Source organism: Diabrotica undecimpunctata, chromosome 7, assembly GCF_040954645.1.
Source record: "Diabrotica undecimpunctata isolate CICGRU chromosome 7, icDiaUnde3, whole genome shotgun sequence".
In the NCBI taxonomy this organism is placed as follows: domain Eukaryota; kingdom Metazoa; phylum Arthropoda; class Insecta; order Coleoptera; family Chrysomelidae; genus Diabrotica; species Diabrotica undecimpunctata.
The window spans coordinates 40,439,390-40,458,030 of NC_092809.1; the positions used below are offsets into that span (position 1 = coordinate 40,439,390).

The 18,641-nt window shown below is 30.7% G+C and overlaps 1 protein-coding gene across 5 annotated transcripts in view; it reads right to left on the reverse strand.

The window, feature by feature from the left end:
- The window catches only part of Mp (collagen XV/XVIII-type protein multiplexin), a 1,493,071-nt gene that overhangs the window by 639,905 nt on the left and 834,525 nt on the right, over positions 1–18,641 (reverse strand). For all 5 annotated transcript variants that reach the window (XM_072537153.1, XM_072537150.1, XM_072537151.1 and 2 more), the window contains exon 4: positions 15,791–16,090. In XM_072537153.1, coding sequence (XP_072393254.1) covers positions 15,791–16,090 — 300 coding nt within the window. The remainder of the gene's footprint in view (positions 1–15,790; positions 16,091–18,641) is intronic.

The following is an 18,641-nucleotide window of genomic DNA, read 5'->3' on the forward strand; positions in this document are numbered from 1 at the left end:
TTGTGCGCTAGATTTAGCAAGCACTAATTTAGGGCTGAGATAATGCTTACATCGGGCGCGAATTGAAATGATAAATTCTAAATTTTACCCAGTATCTCTACTTCAGAGTAAATATTTCGAGAACTGTTTGGCCTTTTTATAACTAATAATAAATATTAAGTAAAACAGATGTTGAATTTTTATGTATATATTTTTTCTTTTATATGTTTATTTATTTAGACGTGGTGGCAAGTAAATATAAAAATACTTTACTATAATGACTATGTAATTGACTATAGAACGATGATAATAATTTTACTTCAGATAGATTCTTCGTTAGTAATAATTAATCATGCATTATCATCTTACCTTTTTTTACAAGTAAACAGACATTTTAAAGATGGTCAGCGAAGTAAATTCATAATAAAGATCTAAGTATATTAAATCAGTAATAGTAAGAAAAGAACTTAATATCTGTAAACTACTTTCCCATGACACATATTTTCAAATATCTTCTTTTTTAACATTTAATTTACTTTGACATTTTTTGGGAAAAAACTGTATAAAAATCTTGTAAGGGTAGTTCGTTCTTAATGTCAATGACGTATTTACATGTTGCTATTAACCATTTCAAATTGACCAAATCACCTTTCCCACAAAGAGCAACTCCTGAAAATAAAATAGAAACTCATCCAAATTAACCTGAAAAATTCAAAAAACAATAGTCTGGAGACATTTCAACAGAAAATAATTGACATAAGCCTACTTATTCTAAAATATCAAATTCTTTGTATACATTTTCTATCACCAATACAGAAATTTGTGAAACGACTGGTATCGGTAACAAAGAATCTAAAAGTACACAAAGTTTTTTAACAAAAACTAAGAAACAATTTCCATTGGACCATTTCTTGAACCAGTAAAAAAACTAATTAAAGGAGCAGGATTTGTATTAGGAATCGAACCCGATTTATCATCATCCTCATGGATTTTTATAGTTTTGTCATTACCAGCGCTTACCAAAAGTTTAACATCTCTCTGTACGCACAAACTTTCACTGATAATCTACCACTACCATCGATTCGCTCTAGAGATGAAACATCTGCAACAATATAAAACGTTGTCTACCGCAACAGAGAACCGAGTTTGAACCGGAAAACTGATAACCTTTGAATTTGAATTTTTGTCAAAAGTTAACCGTTTTAACAGTTTAACTTGGAGCACCGTTCTTGTAATAGCTTTTGATTGCTTTCCGTTCCGTGTTCGTATCGAGTTATCGAGTAGTGATTGATCGGCCACGTCTAATCTATACTATATATTGATTAGTCTTTCCAGGTGTTGACCAATACATCGTATTTTTGCTTCAACCATCCATGTATCGCCAATATTTATTTTCGCAGGTATCAACAGTGGACCGTAGCGCCGTCAATCTTATTCACTAGGATTTGTATTTTTGTTTTATTGTAGGTACATATTAAATATAAGTTAATTTTATTTTGTCTTGTGATTTACTCAGTTCTGTGTCAAATCCCGTAGTACCTCGTCACAGGACTGGGTAGACATATGCCTAGGCTTACTAATATAGTGATAGAAATATATCCTAAACTCAAATAAAGTGGTATCAAAAAAAAAGAATTACAAAAACAAGGATAAAATCACTTAACTCATCAAGCATTTAATAATAGAAGTATTGATAAAGATTAATAAAGCTTGTAAATGGTACAAATTTAAAGACAAATGCCTGAGACTATTTAAAAAATTAAAGTATATTGCAGTTGCTTTGGACAAAGTTCAAAGAAATACTTATCCTATAGAAGAGGCTATAGACAGATATATGGCTAGAAGTTCTGGAAGCATTCGAGACTAAACATTCTTCTTCTTTTTCTTTGGAAAGATCTATAAGGAATTTCTATATATTATATAAGGAATATAAGGAATATTTCTAGATATTCGAACAGCCTACCATGTTAAACCTTACCAAATGCCTTCTTAAAATCTATAAAACAGACGTAAATTAATTTCTGTAATTCCCATCATCGTTGAAGTAGTGTTGACATTGAGAACAAAGCTTCCCTTGTTCCCAATCCTTCTCTAAAACCGAATTGTTTATTTTTCATTTCTGCTTAATTCTATTAAGAATAATCCTAAGAAGTAGTTTGAGAGAGTGACTCATGAGACTAATTAGTCTAAAGTCTTTACATAATGATATATTAGTTTTTTTTTTTGAAAGTGGGATAAATGTAGACTCCAACCATATACATGGCAGTGTTCCAGTTTGGTATATGTGGTTATAAATGTTTGGTAGTTCATTAGACTAAACATGCAAAGGGCAAATTTTTTGTAAGTGATACGAATAAAGAAGGAGCGTATGAAAATGGCTTTGGCCACAACTTATTTCTTAGCAAATTTGCTTGATCGCTTAAGTGAAAATAGAGTTACTCAAGAGCAAATAGAAACTGGTAGAAATATTTAAAACTTATCATTCACAAGCATTGAAAATTATTATTAATTACCATACAAAGTCTGTAACTTTGAAATTATAAATGTGTTCTAAACCTCTAATTGAAAATGTAATATCATTGTCATGGCATCATTTTGTAAAAAATGTAAATACCATAGTATTGGAACTTGTTCAACAGCTTCACAACATCGACAGACAACTTTGAGAGACTTTTCTCATCATACGGTTTAGCCCATTCCAAACTACGTGATGGGCTAGGCAATGTCAAGGCTGCCAAGCCTTGGTTTCCATTTTAAAAGAGCTTAATTCCATCACGGATGACGTTACTGATCAGATATCAGATTGATGACTTAGATAATAAGATTACTATGAGACTGAAACAGTTCGAGAAATTTATTACTTCTTGTACGCAAAATGTTTTCCAATTTTTGTTGTGTTCCGATTATTAATAAATAAATATCATACATATATGACAAAAAGCTTGTTTAATGTATTTGAAAATCTTTATCATGTTCATTTATTATTTTATTAAAGAAAATGAAAAAAAAAACGCTTGTTTAATTTAAGTGTGTTAAACATGTTTTAGCCAAGTAGTTTTACACAAAAACTATTTTAAACATAAACAAATGTTTAAAACCTAATTAAAACAGTTAATTAAAATAAAATGTTTAAAACGAAACAACGTTGTCAAATAGTATATTGTATTAGGTTATATACGTAATATATTATGTATTTATATTGTACAGTGCAAATCATAAATGGATGGCCTATATTCTGTAAAATTTTATAACAATAAAACTTCTGTTTTCAAAACCTTAACAAAATTTAATATAATATTCTATCACTACTGCTGTTTCGGCATAGTGCCTTTCTCAAGTGATCTATTTTTGGTGTATGTTTACACTTTATAGTCTTTATCTAAATTGGTTGAGGAGGGGGGAACTGTTTGTCTCAAGTTGGTCATTTAGAATTATGTCTGATAGATTCTAATTCGTCTGAAGAATTTTAAATTCGTCATTAAAAGAATGATTATAGTCTAGAAGGTGAAGTGCGTACGTAAAATCTGTTTTTATATGATTGAAAACCCATTTATGTTTTGCTATACGTTTGTTAAAAATTCTACGAGTTTGGCCGATGTAAGTTTTTAAGCAGTCGCCAGATTTAAGTTTGTATACAGAACTGTCTAATTGCTTTTTCTTTTGGCTCTTGTTATTTTTAATATATTTGAATAAGTTGTTATTTGTTCTAAAAACTAGTATTACTTCACATCCAAAATTAGGGCCTTATGCAATCTTTATTAGAATCTATGGAAATTAACAACAAATACAGACATAATTCTGAATGACCAAATTCTCAGTTCTCCTTTCCAAGAGCTATTCGGTTAAAGATTGGAAAGTGTAAATACATAAGTGTCAAAAATAGATTACTTAAGAAAGGTACTCTGCCGAAACAGCTGTTGTGTAAAGATATTATAATAAATTTTGTGGAAGTTTTGAAAATAAATGTTTTCAGTGTTTTTTTGTTATATAAAATGAATTTCCATCAAGTAACGGTCGAATCCATCACTTACTATATAACCACTAATAACCTATTACGGTTGATGAATATATAGCAATAAAAAATATGTAGATATATATGTAGGAAAGTAAGTAAGCAGGTAATTTAAAAAACCGAGATTAAAAATTTAAAAATTAACAGAAAATATATTTGACCTACGGATAATCAAATAGTTCAAAAATAAATAATCTCCTTATAGTTTTTTATAGAAAAAATTTTTTGGCAAAGAAATGGAAACCTGATAATGTTTTGTAAAATCTTGTAAAAAAATATGTACTTACCAAATTTTCGAAAACAGATTCGACACCAAATGATTTATTATCAAGAATAACAGATAGTCTTGACGATACGAGGCGGTTGTCTTGCAATTTGACAAATTTATTTAAATCATTGTTCACAAATCGTTAAAGGATTTATTATTATACATAAACCAGCTAAAAATACCAATTATTGCTATCTATCTACTTTTAAAATAAAATAATGGATTATTGTAATCTTATCTGAGGATCTTTGCGTACTGACAAATTTGTAAAAAAAAAGTTAACTTATTTACTATTTACGGCGTTGGCGGTTCAAATAATAAAACAAAACATACAACCACAACGGCCTTTTGAAATTTCCAAACAATATCATCAACTTGACACGTTTCACTCTAACAACAGATTCATCAAAAGAGAAATTTGAGACTTTTAGAGAAATTTAAAAGTTATTTAAAGCTTTTCTTCTTAGGAAGATGTTGCTACTGCGGAATATATCGTCAAGTACACAATATTATGTGGACGATATTTTTAAAAAAGTTTTTTGTGTTATACTTTTTAACATTTTAACGTAAATGATTGATAATCATTGCCTTAAAATAGCACTGGAGAATGTTCCATAGTAATAAGATGGAAGAGGAGACAACATATTATATAAGGCATACACTGTAAAATACCGACCATTTTGCAATAAAAACAGTTTTATTTATAGGTGTATTTAAAAACCTTGAATGTACTGTTAACGTCTAATGAGCAAAGAGGGAAGAACACTTTACACACCATTACTGAATTCTAAGTACAAACTTAATAAAATAATAACAACTTATTTTTCTTTATAATTGGATGATGGAGGCAGATTTATTTAAATGTACTAAGATAACATTATTGACAGGAGGCCTATTGTAAGAAATTCCTACATAAACAAAAAGCAACATTTATAGAAACGGCAAACGGAAGAAGACAAGGAAGTAATCCTCAGGCCCTACAAATATAAACAACAGAAAAGTAAATTGAAAAATTTGTAAAAAAATCAAGAACAAGAAAGTGTTTATCTGAACTCATAAGTCACCGATTACAAAACCTACACAGAATGATTCAACAGATGTTTCCTACAACTACAAATAAAACACTCACCAAAATAATAGACACAAAATCAATTCCACACTATAAGACACGAAACTATAAGAAGCCATAGAAATTTAAGCGCCGATAATATTTGGTGGAAGTCGCTGGTCAAAAAACCCAAAACCAAAAACGATAAAATAAATAGAAAAGATAACACAAATCTTGAATATGTTGTGAGTGTGAGTGTGAGTATATTTCAAGTTAGGTCAAGAGAAATAAGAATAAGACTTACCCACAATAAATTTATTTTACAATAATACAGATTAGGGTGCCGTCTGATACAAAATTTATAGCAATTATGCCAATATATGTGTGCAAGTTACTAAGTGTAAATTCCAATTAATTAAAAAAATAATTTATTGCAAAAGGTTAAGTAAATCTTACTTATTTGCCGATACAATGTTTATTAATAAATGTTTGAGAAAACATGTATAAAACTCCGTTAAGGTAATCTGGAGACAAGTGACCATGGGTTTACTGCACTTATTGACGACTATCGGGAATATTCTTGAATGGAAGAGTGATATTAACAACTAGGATAGAAATGTACTTATTAATGGAAATTGTTTGTTGAAAATTAATTGTGATGATCTATTATTTAAAAGTTATTGATATTTATTGTAGAGATATATTTTGAAAATGTGTTTTATCTCTTTTTCTCTACAATAAATATAGATAACTCTTAAATAATATAACGTCAAACTTAATTTAAAACAACCAACTTACATTAATAACTACATTCCTATAGAATTTTTTATATAAAAATGATTGCACGTCCTTCAAGATTTACGACGTCAGAATCCCACAGTGTTGCCGGAACAACATTAGTTTTAAGACTACTGCAACACACTAAAATAAATAAGAAACCATTTTAATACAAAATGATATATTCTAAATTTTAAACTTACCTCTTTTAGAGCATTTATAATAAAAACGTCCCGCCATTATTTCTTATTCAAAATAATCTATCTTATATGAAAGCTTATTAGCTTTCTACAGACTATTTAGTTGTTTTGGCATAGCATAATCACAATACACAACAATAATTAGTTTTAAAGCTATTAATCTAAATTTAATATGTATTTATAAATACAATTTATTAATATATAATATATTATGATCAAATTGTGTAAGATATCAAAACATAAATAAAATTCTTACTCTAAAAAAGCGGCAACACTTTAAACAACTTTGCCACACGCCGAACTGTCATTAAAATTTGAAGTATTCTCGTATCAGTTGAATACAATTGTCTAATCTATTTAATTAAAATTATTATTTTGTGGAATATTAGACTTAAAGAGGTATTTCGTAAAATTTATATTATTAATAATAACAAATGCTTTTGGTTATTTAATCAATATAATTCTAAAATTCCCAATATAATGATGATTACATTTTTCTGATTATTATACCATGTTGACGCCTATGAAAGGTCGAGCAGTTACGTATGGGTTTCGTATTATTAGTTGTGTTAGGAAAATTTGAACTCTAAGGTTGACGTTCTGGAAATTTTAAATCTAAGTGACGTCACTTTATATAAATTGTGACGTGCAACGTTTTTACTTTGAAAAATGATATATCCTAGTTGTTAATATTACTCTTCCCATTAAGAATTTTTCCGATAGTATTTAATTTGTGCAGTAAAGCCAAGGATGACCTGTTTCCAGATTACCATACCTGATTTTTATACTATGTTTATAACGCCTTTTGGTTGCTACTTTTTCTTAATTAGCTTCGTTTTAAAGTATTTCAATATTGCACTTCTTTGGTTTGTTTCGGCGTATTGTTTTAAGTGTGAAAAATATATGATTCAAAAAACCTAAATGTATTCCTAATGCAGTATTTGTTTCTCCAGGATCTTCTAAGTATACCTTATGATTCAAATATAATTCAAGGATAGATGTTTTAATATTAAAATACACTTGAGGGCAAAACAATCGACTCCAAAGCGATATTTGAGATAACACCTTCTGTTTCAATGTAAAAAGTATGAAAATAAAAAGATGTAATGTGCAAACAACAACTTTATTATTGAACTTACAAAAACTGCTATTGCATTATTTGGAAGATGCATATTAAAAATAATATGCAATACGAACAGAGTTTCCTAAATATTCATCACTGGAACTAACGCAAGAAAGGCGTTATAAACAGAGAAATCATTAATTACAAAATGAATTTCTTTATTTTTCATTATTTGATATTACCACCCCTACCCCTAATTACACTTTCTAATCAATTTCGCATGGATCGGATAAGTTTTCTAATAAATTCTTGAAGCATTGCTTCCCATTCATTATTAAGCGCAGCTCTCAATTCCATTCTGCTCCTTGGTGCATGATTTCTGTGCCGGATCCTTCGTTTACGCTCCTTCCGAACGTGCTCTATTGGATTTATGTCCGGGCTCAACGTAGGCCAATTTATTGTAGGTATACATATCTCAGTCAGATAGGTGGTGGTGACTTGTACGGTATAGCATCGTACATTATCGTGCAGTAAAATAAAGGCATCACCAATAAACCTTGCGTATGGAACCACATGTTCTTGCAAAATGGCTCTAATGTAAAGATCTGCCGTTACACCTCCTCCACGTCCTCCACCAGGTACCAAAACTAACTCCATGAAAATGCCTGTCCAAAACATATAAGAAGCGCCTCCATATGACACAATTTTTCGTATATAACATTAAGCAAATCGCTCTCCTGGCCCTCTGTAGACTCGCGACGCCTCTTGTCGTTGCCATGTAGCAGATCCTTCTTTCGTCGGAGAATAATACCTGACTCCATTGATAGTCGTCTCAATCCAGATGTTCGCTAGCAAATTCTAATCTCCAGTGCTTCTGGGCAGCAGTTAGCTTGGGACCCGTAGCTGCCCTTTTTGATGTCAAGCTGGCTGCATTCAGTCTCCTTCTGACTGTCCAAACGCTGGTAACCACACCTCGGCCCTCTCTAAGTTCTTCTTTGAGATTAGCACCAGTTAAATGTCGATTTCTCAGGGATTTCGATACAAGAAATCTATCATCTCTCCGTTGTTATTCGTTTACGGCCTCCTCCTTGTCGACGAACATAATCACCTGTATCTTGGTACCGACAATACACTCGGGACACAGCACATTGGCTTAAATTTAGTCTATTTGGCACGGCCTTCTGGCTCACGTCTTCTCGCAATAATGCTACTGCTTGAGCTGCTTTGGCGGATGTGGTATCCATTTGTAGTGCAGTTGCGAACTTAATTGACTGATGTAGTAGTGGGTTGCTATGGAAATTGAGGCGTAAGATGTTAACCGAACGCGTTAAGTCGGTGCGTGTATATTTTTATAAGTTAAATTCTGACCACCCTCTCTACATGTTGCATTATTTATTTGTAATACGTCATTTGATTCACTAAAAAACAAAACTTTTTAAAAATCAATAATGGTGTTAATGATTTTACACTAAATATTTTTAAATTTACACTTTTTAGATTGAAACAGGAACGTACTTTCGCAAAATAATTTTGAGTCGATTATTTTGCACTCAAGTGTAGTAGAGTGGTAGACTCCAGACTTGTGTTACCATTAGGACAGTGAAGTTGGAAGATTAAAAAATCATTGAAAGCTAAAGAAACAGACACAGAAATAAACTAATTGTCGACAACGGATACATAGCAGCAGACAACATAAAAAAAATTTATAGAAGGCATCTTTCAAGATGAAAAACTCGGGTAAACAATATCAGAAGAACCAAACAGCCGACCAATGATAATAAATAAAAATGAAAACTATATGCTCTTAAAAATATGAAAAATGGAATGCATTCTGGTCGGAGAGGCCTGTTGAACTAAAACGAATCATGTAATTCTTAAAGATTTTCTATTTCACACCATTTCTCATTCAACCAGTTTTCGTTTTCTTTTCTTATTTTCTTTTGTATTTCTTTACGTATCTAGACATATCTTGTTTTGTCTGCTTGTGTATATATTTTATGACATGTGCGTCTGCTTGCTTCTGTTCCTTATTTGATACTATTTTTCGCTTCCAAATAAATATAATATTATTTATCCCACAGTTTAGTTTTCCAATTTTGTCCTATATTGTTTTCTTCCCTCATTAATTTTGCACATGTTCAGTTTTTTTCTTACGTTTTTATTTTTTCCACTATCCAATTAGAAATGTCTTTGGGAAATCTCATTTTGAATAACAGCTTGAATACTAGAATTACTTATTTGCGTCATTACATAACTTTCACATCCATATAACAGAGTCAGTGTAGCCATTATCTTATTTATCCAGAAAGTCTATTGTCTTTTTATATCTAAAACTTTTCATGTCTACATTTTATACATATTTTTCTGCTTCATTTGGTAGTTTCTTCCTTGTCCAAATTCTCTTTATATTTGGCTCATGTGATTTACTTTGTACCTACAGCTGAGAGAGAGGCTCAAAATCACTAAACAAAAAAGTCAAACGTTTTATTCATACATAATTGCGAACAGCGTTCTCTTGTTAAAGCTATTTTAATTGTTTATTATACGATTATATACTTTTTTATTGATCTCCATCCTCTAATCCTGTATGTGTATTTATGAATATCTTTTTTGAATTTTGATGATGATTTTGAATTTTTTTTCGATATCGAAATGTTTTACTTCATTTCCATTGTCATAAATTTTTCCGCTTAATATAAATCTGATGATTGAAAGTTAAGACACCATTCTTACTTTTTCGCGCTTTACCAATCAATTACTATGTACATATAATTGGATGAAACGAATAGAACTCTATTATAAAATTGCATCTCTAGATGTATCCAGTTTCCTAAAGATTTGCCTAATTACTCCAAACATTTTATATATTTACGTTTTCTATCTCAAATTTCGCACAAATCTGCTACTACGTTGCATCTTCTAGTAATATCTGAATCATTAAATATTGTCACTTAGAGAGATAGATAGATACAAAGCTTGAATTAATTATGGATTACATTGCATTCTATTCCATCTGGAATAATTTCCTACAAGCTTTGTAGCGTTTTGTTGATTGCACAACTTCCGAGTAATGAACTTAATCAATGAGAATAGAGAAGTTGCTAGATAAATGGAGTTTTAGTTCATGCAAAAACTTGATAAGGGTGAGTACGATGTGGTTTTCGCCCGTTTGGTTCGTTTCACTCCATAATTTTTTTTATTTTATTCGAATATATTTAGAATTATTTATTTGTTCTAAAGCAAATAGGTTGTTGATATATATTTATATGATATATTTATTTATTTGAATGTCACTGCTGTTCTGTGATTAATCTTTTAACTTTTTCTTTGTAAATAAATCACCTCTCATAGCTGAATGTAACATGAATTTATATAATTCGTTTCTCCAGGATCTCCTAAGTATACCCTTTTATATAGGCTTTATTTTGTTTTTATCCATCTGCTGTGATTATATCTTATTATACAGTGTTAGTCAAAAGTCCATTCCCCTGTCGTATCTTTTGAACGGTTATTGTTATAATAGTGCAATTTGGAGGGAGGTAATAAACAGACATAGGCTTCTCAACTAGTTATAACAGATGACATAACAGTGACAGATGACGTTACAGCGCCACTGTGACAAATAATTTTAATTGGGACCTTATGGCAAGTGATACCTCGTTTGAAAGTTATTGAAAATACCTATTCCGTCATTATGAGTTGGTTTAAGTTTGAGCTCATTTTGACGAATAAATTAAATAAATACTAAAATTGTAGCTTCTCATTTATTTAATAAATATTTAAAAACCAGTTAGTTGATGAAGCACATTTTGAACACAAAAGTGTTCAAAACGTGCTCTACTTTCTAACAGGAATACATCCCATTTCTAGACTCTTGCCGCACTCGTTCAAATGTATCGGGAAAAGTTGCCTTACATGCTTCAACAATTTGTTGTTTCAAAATGTCAACATTTTTGGATGCTGTAGCGTAAACTTTAGATTTCAAGTATTCCCACAGAAAAAAATCTAATGGTGTGAGGTCTGGTGACCGAGCTGGCCATTCTATCGTACCTCGTCGTAAAATCCATCTACCACGATATTCCTCATCTAGGTAACGTCTTACTGCACCATAATGATGTGCAGGAGTACCATCCTGTTGAAACGTTATTTCCAAGTTGCTGAATTCTTTTGAGGGTACTGTCTGTTGACTGAGTCCATAGATAGAAGTAGGGTTTACTACCATTTCTAAAATTATGTCAGTTTTTTTCTCATCACGAATTGTTTGTCGACCAGATCGTTTGACATCTTGAACACTACCTGTTTGTTTAAACTTTCGAAGAAACTTCCTCAAATAAGCTCTCGATGTAGGGCGATCGGGATACCTCTCACTAAAAATACATTCCGCTGCATAATACAGCTGCTACTTTGTCGGCTACAGTACGTACCATTCTGCCTTTGTAAAAATTTAAACGTTTCGTTAAACAATAATTAAACTAAATATTAACTAAGAACGACTAACTAGAAACAACTTGACTAAACTTAAATTTACTAAACTAAGCAGAAACAGATACTAAATATTCAGATATAAACGCGTTTGCAAACTAAAAATAACTAGAGAATTTACTAAACAAAGCAGAAACAGAACCTAAATATTGAGCTATAAAAGCTTTTGCAAACTAAAACAACTAAAGAATTGACAAACGTCAACTTTTTTGAAAAATAACCAAACGCGGACGTTAAAATTTTTATTAAATAAATGCCAAACTACAAATTACAAATTAAATAGGTATATTAAAATAATTGTAGTTTCGCATTTAATTAATAAATATTCTAGCGTTCGCCCCTGGTTAATTGTCAAAAAAGTTGACGTTTATGTAAAAACAATTAGAGAATTGAAAAACGTCAACTTTTTGACAAGAAACCGGAGGCGGAGGTTTTAATATTTATTAATTAAATGCGAAACTACAATTTTAGTATTTATTTAATGTATTTATCAAAATTTGCTTAAACTCAAATAAAATTAGTATGATTGAAGAGGTATCGGTTGCAATAAATTTCCTATTTAAAATTGTCTGTCACAGTGGCGCTGTAACGTCATCTGTCACTATTACGTCACTTGTTATGACTAGTTAAGAAGCCTACGTCTGTTTATTGCCTCCCTTCAAATTTAATTATTATAAGTATAACCGTTCAAAAGGTACGAGGGGGGAAACGGACTTTTGACTAGCACTGTATATCACCACCGAATCAACCTTTTCCTTTTTTTTAAGAACGAGTTTTTAGGAATCTTCACCCCGACCTCCGCTGCAATGAACTATCCCCCAACCCCAGCAGCAGTGGTAAAGTGAATAGTAAACAGTGAAATGAAGATATGTGGAGGCTCAGGAGACTGAGACTCTGGAAGCCTAGTGAGTTTGATATTAATTTTTGTAATCTTACTTTAGGTTTAATTTTACTACCTGCGAAAACCTTTTCAAACATATTATATATATATATATATATATATATATATATATATATATATATATATATATATGTATATATTATATATATATATATATATATATATATATATATATATATGTATATATATATATATATATATATATATATATATATATATATATATATATATATATATATATATATATATATATATATATATATGTATTTGCTGACAACGTAAGGAAGTAAACGTTAAATAGTGGGTTTGCAGCAATAAAAAATGAAACATGTACCCTTTTAAATTTTTATTCCAAGCTTTCGGACATTGGTTATGTCCTTCATCAGGGAGCTACAAATGTGATGAATAAATTTTTGGCGTTGGTATAATTAATTAAAAAATTCACTACTTACAAACTTAATTAGGTTGTATCAACGAAGATGTATTATAATGTTAATAAAATTTATCATAGTCTCTCATCGTTTTTAATATATTATAAAACCTATTTTTATGTTTAAAAATTTTTAAAATTACTATACATCCAAAAACACTTAATTATTCTAAATAAATACATGACATTATTCTGACAAAATTCTTTTAAATGTCAATTGATAAATCATTGTTTGTGTTATTATTGCATTTATCTAGTAGTAACAAATAGGAGAACATTTCATTTAGATGACCAATATCTGTTCTATGATTCATTGCATTATTATTTTGGCAAATGTAGGCCATTTCAAGAAAAAGTCTTTTGGTGATGTTACTTTCCTGTTCTACTACTTTGATGTTATTATAATCTATCTGATGCCCATTTTTAAATACATGTTCACCAAAGCACTTTTTTCAGGATGCAGTCTATTATCTGACTTGTGGGATGTAATGCGGTCTTTAAGGCATCTTGATGTTTGACCATAGTATACTTGTTTACATGATCCGCACGGTATACAGTAAACAACATCCGTTAAAGACAAGAGTGCGAATTGGTCTTTAAGTTTAGAAAAAACTTTGTTAACTGTTATTTCCGTTTTATGGCAAATTTTGATATTATTAATTGATGAAAAAATTCCGTTTCTGTCCAATGTCCTTAATGTATGGAAGAGATACATATCTAATTGTAGTTTGTTTTGGTAAAGGATCTACAGGTCCAATTCTATCTTGTGATACAGACAGATTTTCTTCGTTTCTTAAATGACTAGTTAAATTTTGTGGAGTGGTAAACAAAATTTTCTTTAGTAGTAACATACTTTTGTTTAACACTCCACAAAATTTAACTAGTCATTTAAGAAACAAAGAAAATCTGTCTGTATCACATGATAGAATTGGACCTGTAGATCCTTTACCAAAACAAACTACAATTAGATATGTATCTCTTCCATACATTAAGGACATTGGACAGAAACTAAGTAAAGTTTTTTCATCAATTAATAATATCAAAATTGCACATGAAACGGTACTAACAGTTAACAAAGTTTTTTCTAAACTTAAAAACCGATCCGCACTCTTGTCTTTAACGGATGTTGTTTACTGTATACCGTGCGGATCATGTGAACAAGTATACTATGGTTAAACATCAAGATGCCTTAAAGACCGCATTACATCCCACAAGTCAGATAATAGACTGCATCCTGAAAAAAGTGCATTGGGTAAACATGTATTTAAAAATGGACATCAGATAGATTATAATAACATCAAAGTAGTAGAACAGGAAAGTAACATCACCAAAAGATTTTTTCTTGAAATGGCCTACATTTGCCAAAATAATAATGCAATGAATCACAGAACGGATATTGGTCATCTAAATGAAATGTTCTCCTATTTGTTACTACTAGATGAATGCAATAATAACACAAACAATAATTTATCAATTGACATTTATAAGAATTTTGTCAGAATAATGTCATGTATTTATTTAGAATAATTAAGTGTTTTTGGATGTACAGTAATTTTTTAAATTTTTAAACATAAAAATTGGTTTTATATATTAAAAAAGATGAGAGACTATGATAAATTTTATCAACATTATAATACATCTTCGTTGATACAACCTCATTAAGTTTGTAAGTAGTGAATTTTTTAATTAATTATACCAACGCCAACAATTTATTCATCACATTTGTAGCTCCCTGATGAAGGACATAACCAATGTCCGAAAGCTTGGAATAAAAATTTATTTTATTGCTGCAAACCCACTATTTAACGTTTACTTATATATATATATATATATATATATATATATATATATATATATATATATATATATATATATACAGAAAAGCAAAAGCTAAGGTTAAAATTTACAAAAACAAAATTTTCCCACTACTTGAGGCGTACGACAAGGAGACACCATCTCACCAAAGCTCTTCACACTGCAACTCCAGAAAATATATTCAGCAAAACGAACTAGCAGAACAAAGGCTTATCGATTGATAAAGAATACCTTAGCCATCAAATATTTTCAGACGTCGTTATGTGTGCTAATAATCCAGGAGAACTACAAAGTTTTATAAGCGACCTAAATGCTGCTAGCAATGAAGTTGGTCTAATAATGAACTTGATAAAAACAAAAACCATGTACAACTAGCTAGTGGATGTGCAAGACGTAATAATAAACGAACCTGCACTTAAGAAAGTAGACGATTATGTACACCTGGGACAAATAATACATAAATCTGGCTCCTTACTCCCAGAAATCAACAGAAATATGAAACTGGCTTGTGCATCTTTTGGTAGAAATGCCACTCCACCTGAACAAAAAACATTTAATTAGTGTATACTACCAATCATGACATACGACTGCAAAACTTGGATATTAAAGAAAGAAACAATAGCGAAACTCCAACGTCATTCAATGGAGCGACGCATGCTAGGAATAACAAAAATTTTGTACATTTCAGTGAGATAATGTGTTTTTATAAAGTGTTATTATTATTTTTATTAATTTTTTTTATAGACTAGCCAGTTTAATTTGGCTTTTAATATTCCTTTAACGATTTGCGAATATCATAAATCAAAATCACTTACCTCGTAGGGTTCACCAAACTTCGGACCAGCTTGAGCTATATACAAAGTCGACGCTGAATCAAACACTAATTCTAAGGGATCCCTTCGGACTAGAATCGTTTCGGTTTCGTTACAGTTAAAAAATAACGTGACATTTTCTAGACTAACTCTAAAAGCGAACGACATCCATTTATTATAGAATTTTGGCACGGTGAAATTGGCTATGCTACGGGAACTAATTTTCGTAAAGTCTGTGTAGTATAAGCTAAGCACGGAGTTGCTTGGTCCATCTGGGGCTATTCTGACGCCTAGTTCCACTACCTAAAATAAATAAATTGAAGATAACACTCCTTAAGCAAATAAATGTTTTTTAAGGGTCAAATAGATAATTCTTATATACTATAGCGTTTTATACTTCATTTCAGATGTCTGTGCAGTATGGGAATGTGCAATTTCCGTTTGAAAACCAGTATTTTTATTAGGATCCATAGTAATAAGGGTTTTACAGAGTCTCCTAGATAATATTTAATGAGAAAATTTTATATATTATGTATATAATTAATTGAAAAATGTAATTTGCTATTTAAGTAATACAAATGCCAATTTTTTAATAAAAAAGAAATTGTTTAATCGACAGTCTACTTTTTCAAGGTTAAAAACTTTCTCAATTTGTAATAATTTTATTTTGTACATAATTATAATAATTTTGAAAATTTTTATTAAAAGTAATGGAAAAAGTACATATTGTTATAATAAAAATTTCAAATAATACTTTTTTTTATTTAAACATAGAGAACCCACATCAACCACCAAGGGTTATTAGTGGGGGGGACATACACAGTAGTACAGTTTGATAAATTAAAGTTTATTATAAATGTTTATGTCTTTTAGAAACTGCAATAAATCCGAGATATTTGTCGTAAGCGCACTTCTCAGGTTTCCACTAATTCTTCGGCATGTTCTCTGAGGTTGGAACTGCGGGCAGTCGATTATCAGATGCTTCACGGTGAGTTGAGTAGAGCAGTAGGTACAAATCGGAGCTGGTTCTTTATTTAGATGGTGTTGGTGTGTTAGTATTGTGTGGCCGATTCGAAGACGATTTACGATTAGTTAATCTCTTCTTTTTACTTGTTGTGGTAGGCTGGCGTCTACTAGAGGCTTTATTGTTTTCAATTTAGAGTCTGTTGCGTCCCAGGTTGCTTGCCATAAATTTATTATATGATTCATGGACTGTCGTTTATAGTCGGTGTGGGGATATTTAGTAATTTCTGGAATATTTTCATTTCTGATGGATTTTAATGCCAATTGATCAACTTTCTCTCGTTGTCTTTAATGCCAATGTGTGAAGGTATCCAAATAAATGTAACCTTTTTATTTATATGGTGTAGTGCATTAAGTTCATTTCTTATATTTTATGCAATAGGATGGCTAGGGAAAATTTGATTAATTTCATGAATTGCGCTGAGTGAATCTGTGATGATTAAAATATTATTTTCAGTCGTTGAAGAGGAGTTTTTGATAGCTTCTAATATCGCTGTGGTTTCCCCGGTGTAAATGCTGCAGTGCTGTGGAATTCTAATGGCATATTTGTAATTTTTATTTGTGAAGGCTGCGGCATGGCCATTTTCAGTTTTTGATGCATCTTTGTATATTATGAGGTGGTTTGGATACTTCTATATAATTTCTTTGAATGCATTAATGATAAGGTTAGGATTTGTGGTATTTTTTTGGGTACTGTGTTAAAGTTAAAACAGTAATAGGTAAGGGGGTAAGCCATGGAGGGAAGTCTAATTTTCTGGTTATGGATAATTTGAATTCATTGCAATTGAATCATTTTTGATTGATTCTTTCCCTAAAGGGTTTGTCTTTATATTGTTTGTTTCCATACAAATTGGATGTAGGTGCGTTAATAATCTCAGAATATAATGGGTGCTTTTCATTGGAAGATATTCTTGCTGCATAATTTAAACTAAGTGGATGTCGTCTTAGATGTAGAGGGGGTTCTCTTGATATTACTTGTAAGCTGCTTACAGAACTGGTTCTGAAAGCACTGACGGCTAATCTTAGAGCTGTTGTTTGAATTGTGTTAAGGTTTTTTAGGAACGTTTTATTTGCTGTATCGTAGCATATTACACCGTAGTCCAGTTTACTGCGAATAATTAATTTGTAGAGGTTAAGCAGAATACTAGAATCAGCTCCCCATATATTACTGGATAGAATTTTTAGCAAGTTTATTCTATTTTGACAAGTTAGTTGTAAATTCGTAATGTGGGTTTTCCAGTTTAATTTGTAATCAAACGTTAGGCCCAAAACATTCGATTCCTCTGAATGGGATATATTTTGACCGTTAAATATTAACGAAACAGGAATGGTATTCTTATGTTTGCTGAATACTGTGTAATGTGTCTTATTAGTTGAAAAGAGGAAGCCTGTTCTGGAAGACCATTATTTGATTTTGTATAGAAGGTTCTGTAGTATTTTAGCCCCAGCTGTAATATTTTTGCATTTAATATAGATAACTAAATCATCAGCGTACAAGTTTGCTTTTATAGGAGGCTTAATTGTATTTATTACGTCGTTACATGCAATTAAAAATAAAGTTGCGCTTAAAATAGAACCTTGTGGAATACCGTTGTCGAGTATTCTAGTGGTAGAGGTGTATCCATTTACTCCTACTTGTATTTTCCTTTTATTCAGAAAGTTTTTTATAAACGCAAGCATATGTCCTAGAACTCCCCATTTATCAAGTTTATTTAATATGAGGTATCTCCATGTTGTGTCGAAAGCTTTATTCACATCAAAAAAGACCACTATAACTTTCTGATCTAGTAAGAATGCATCATGAATGGTTGACTCAAGTGCCACTAAGTTG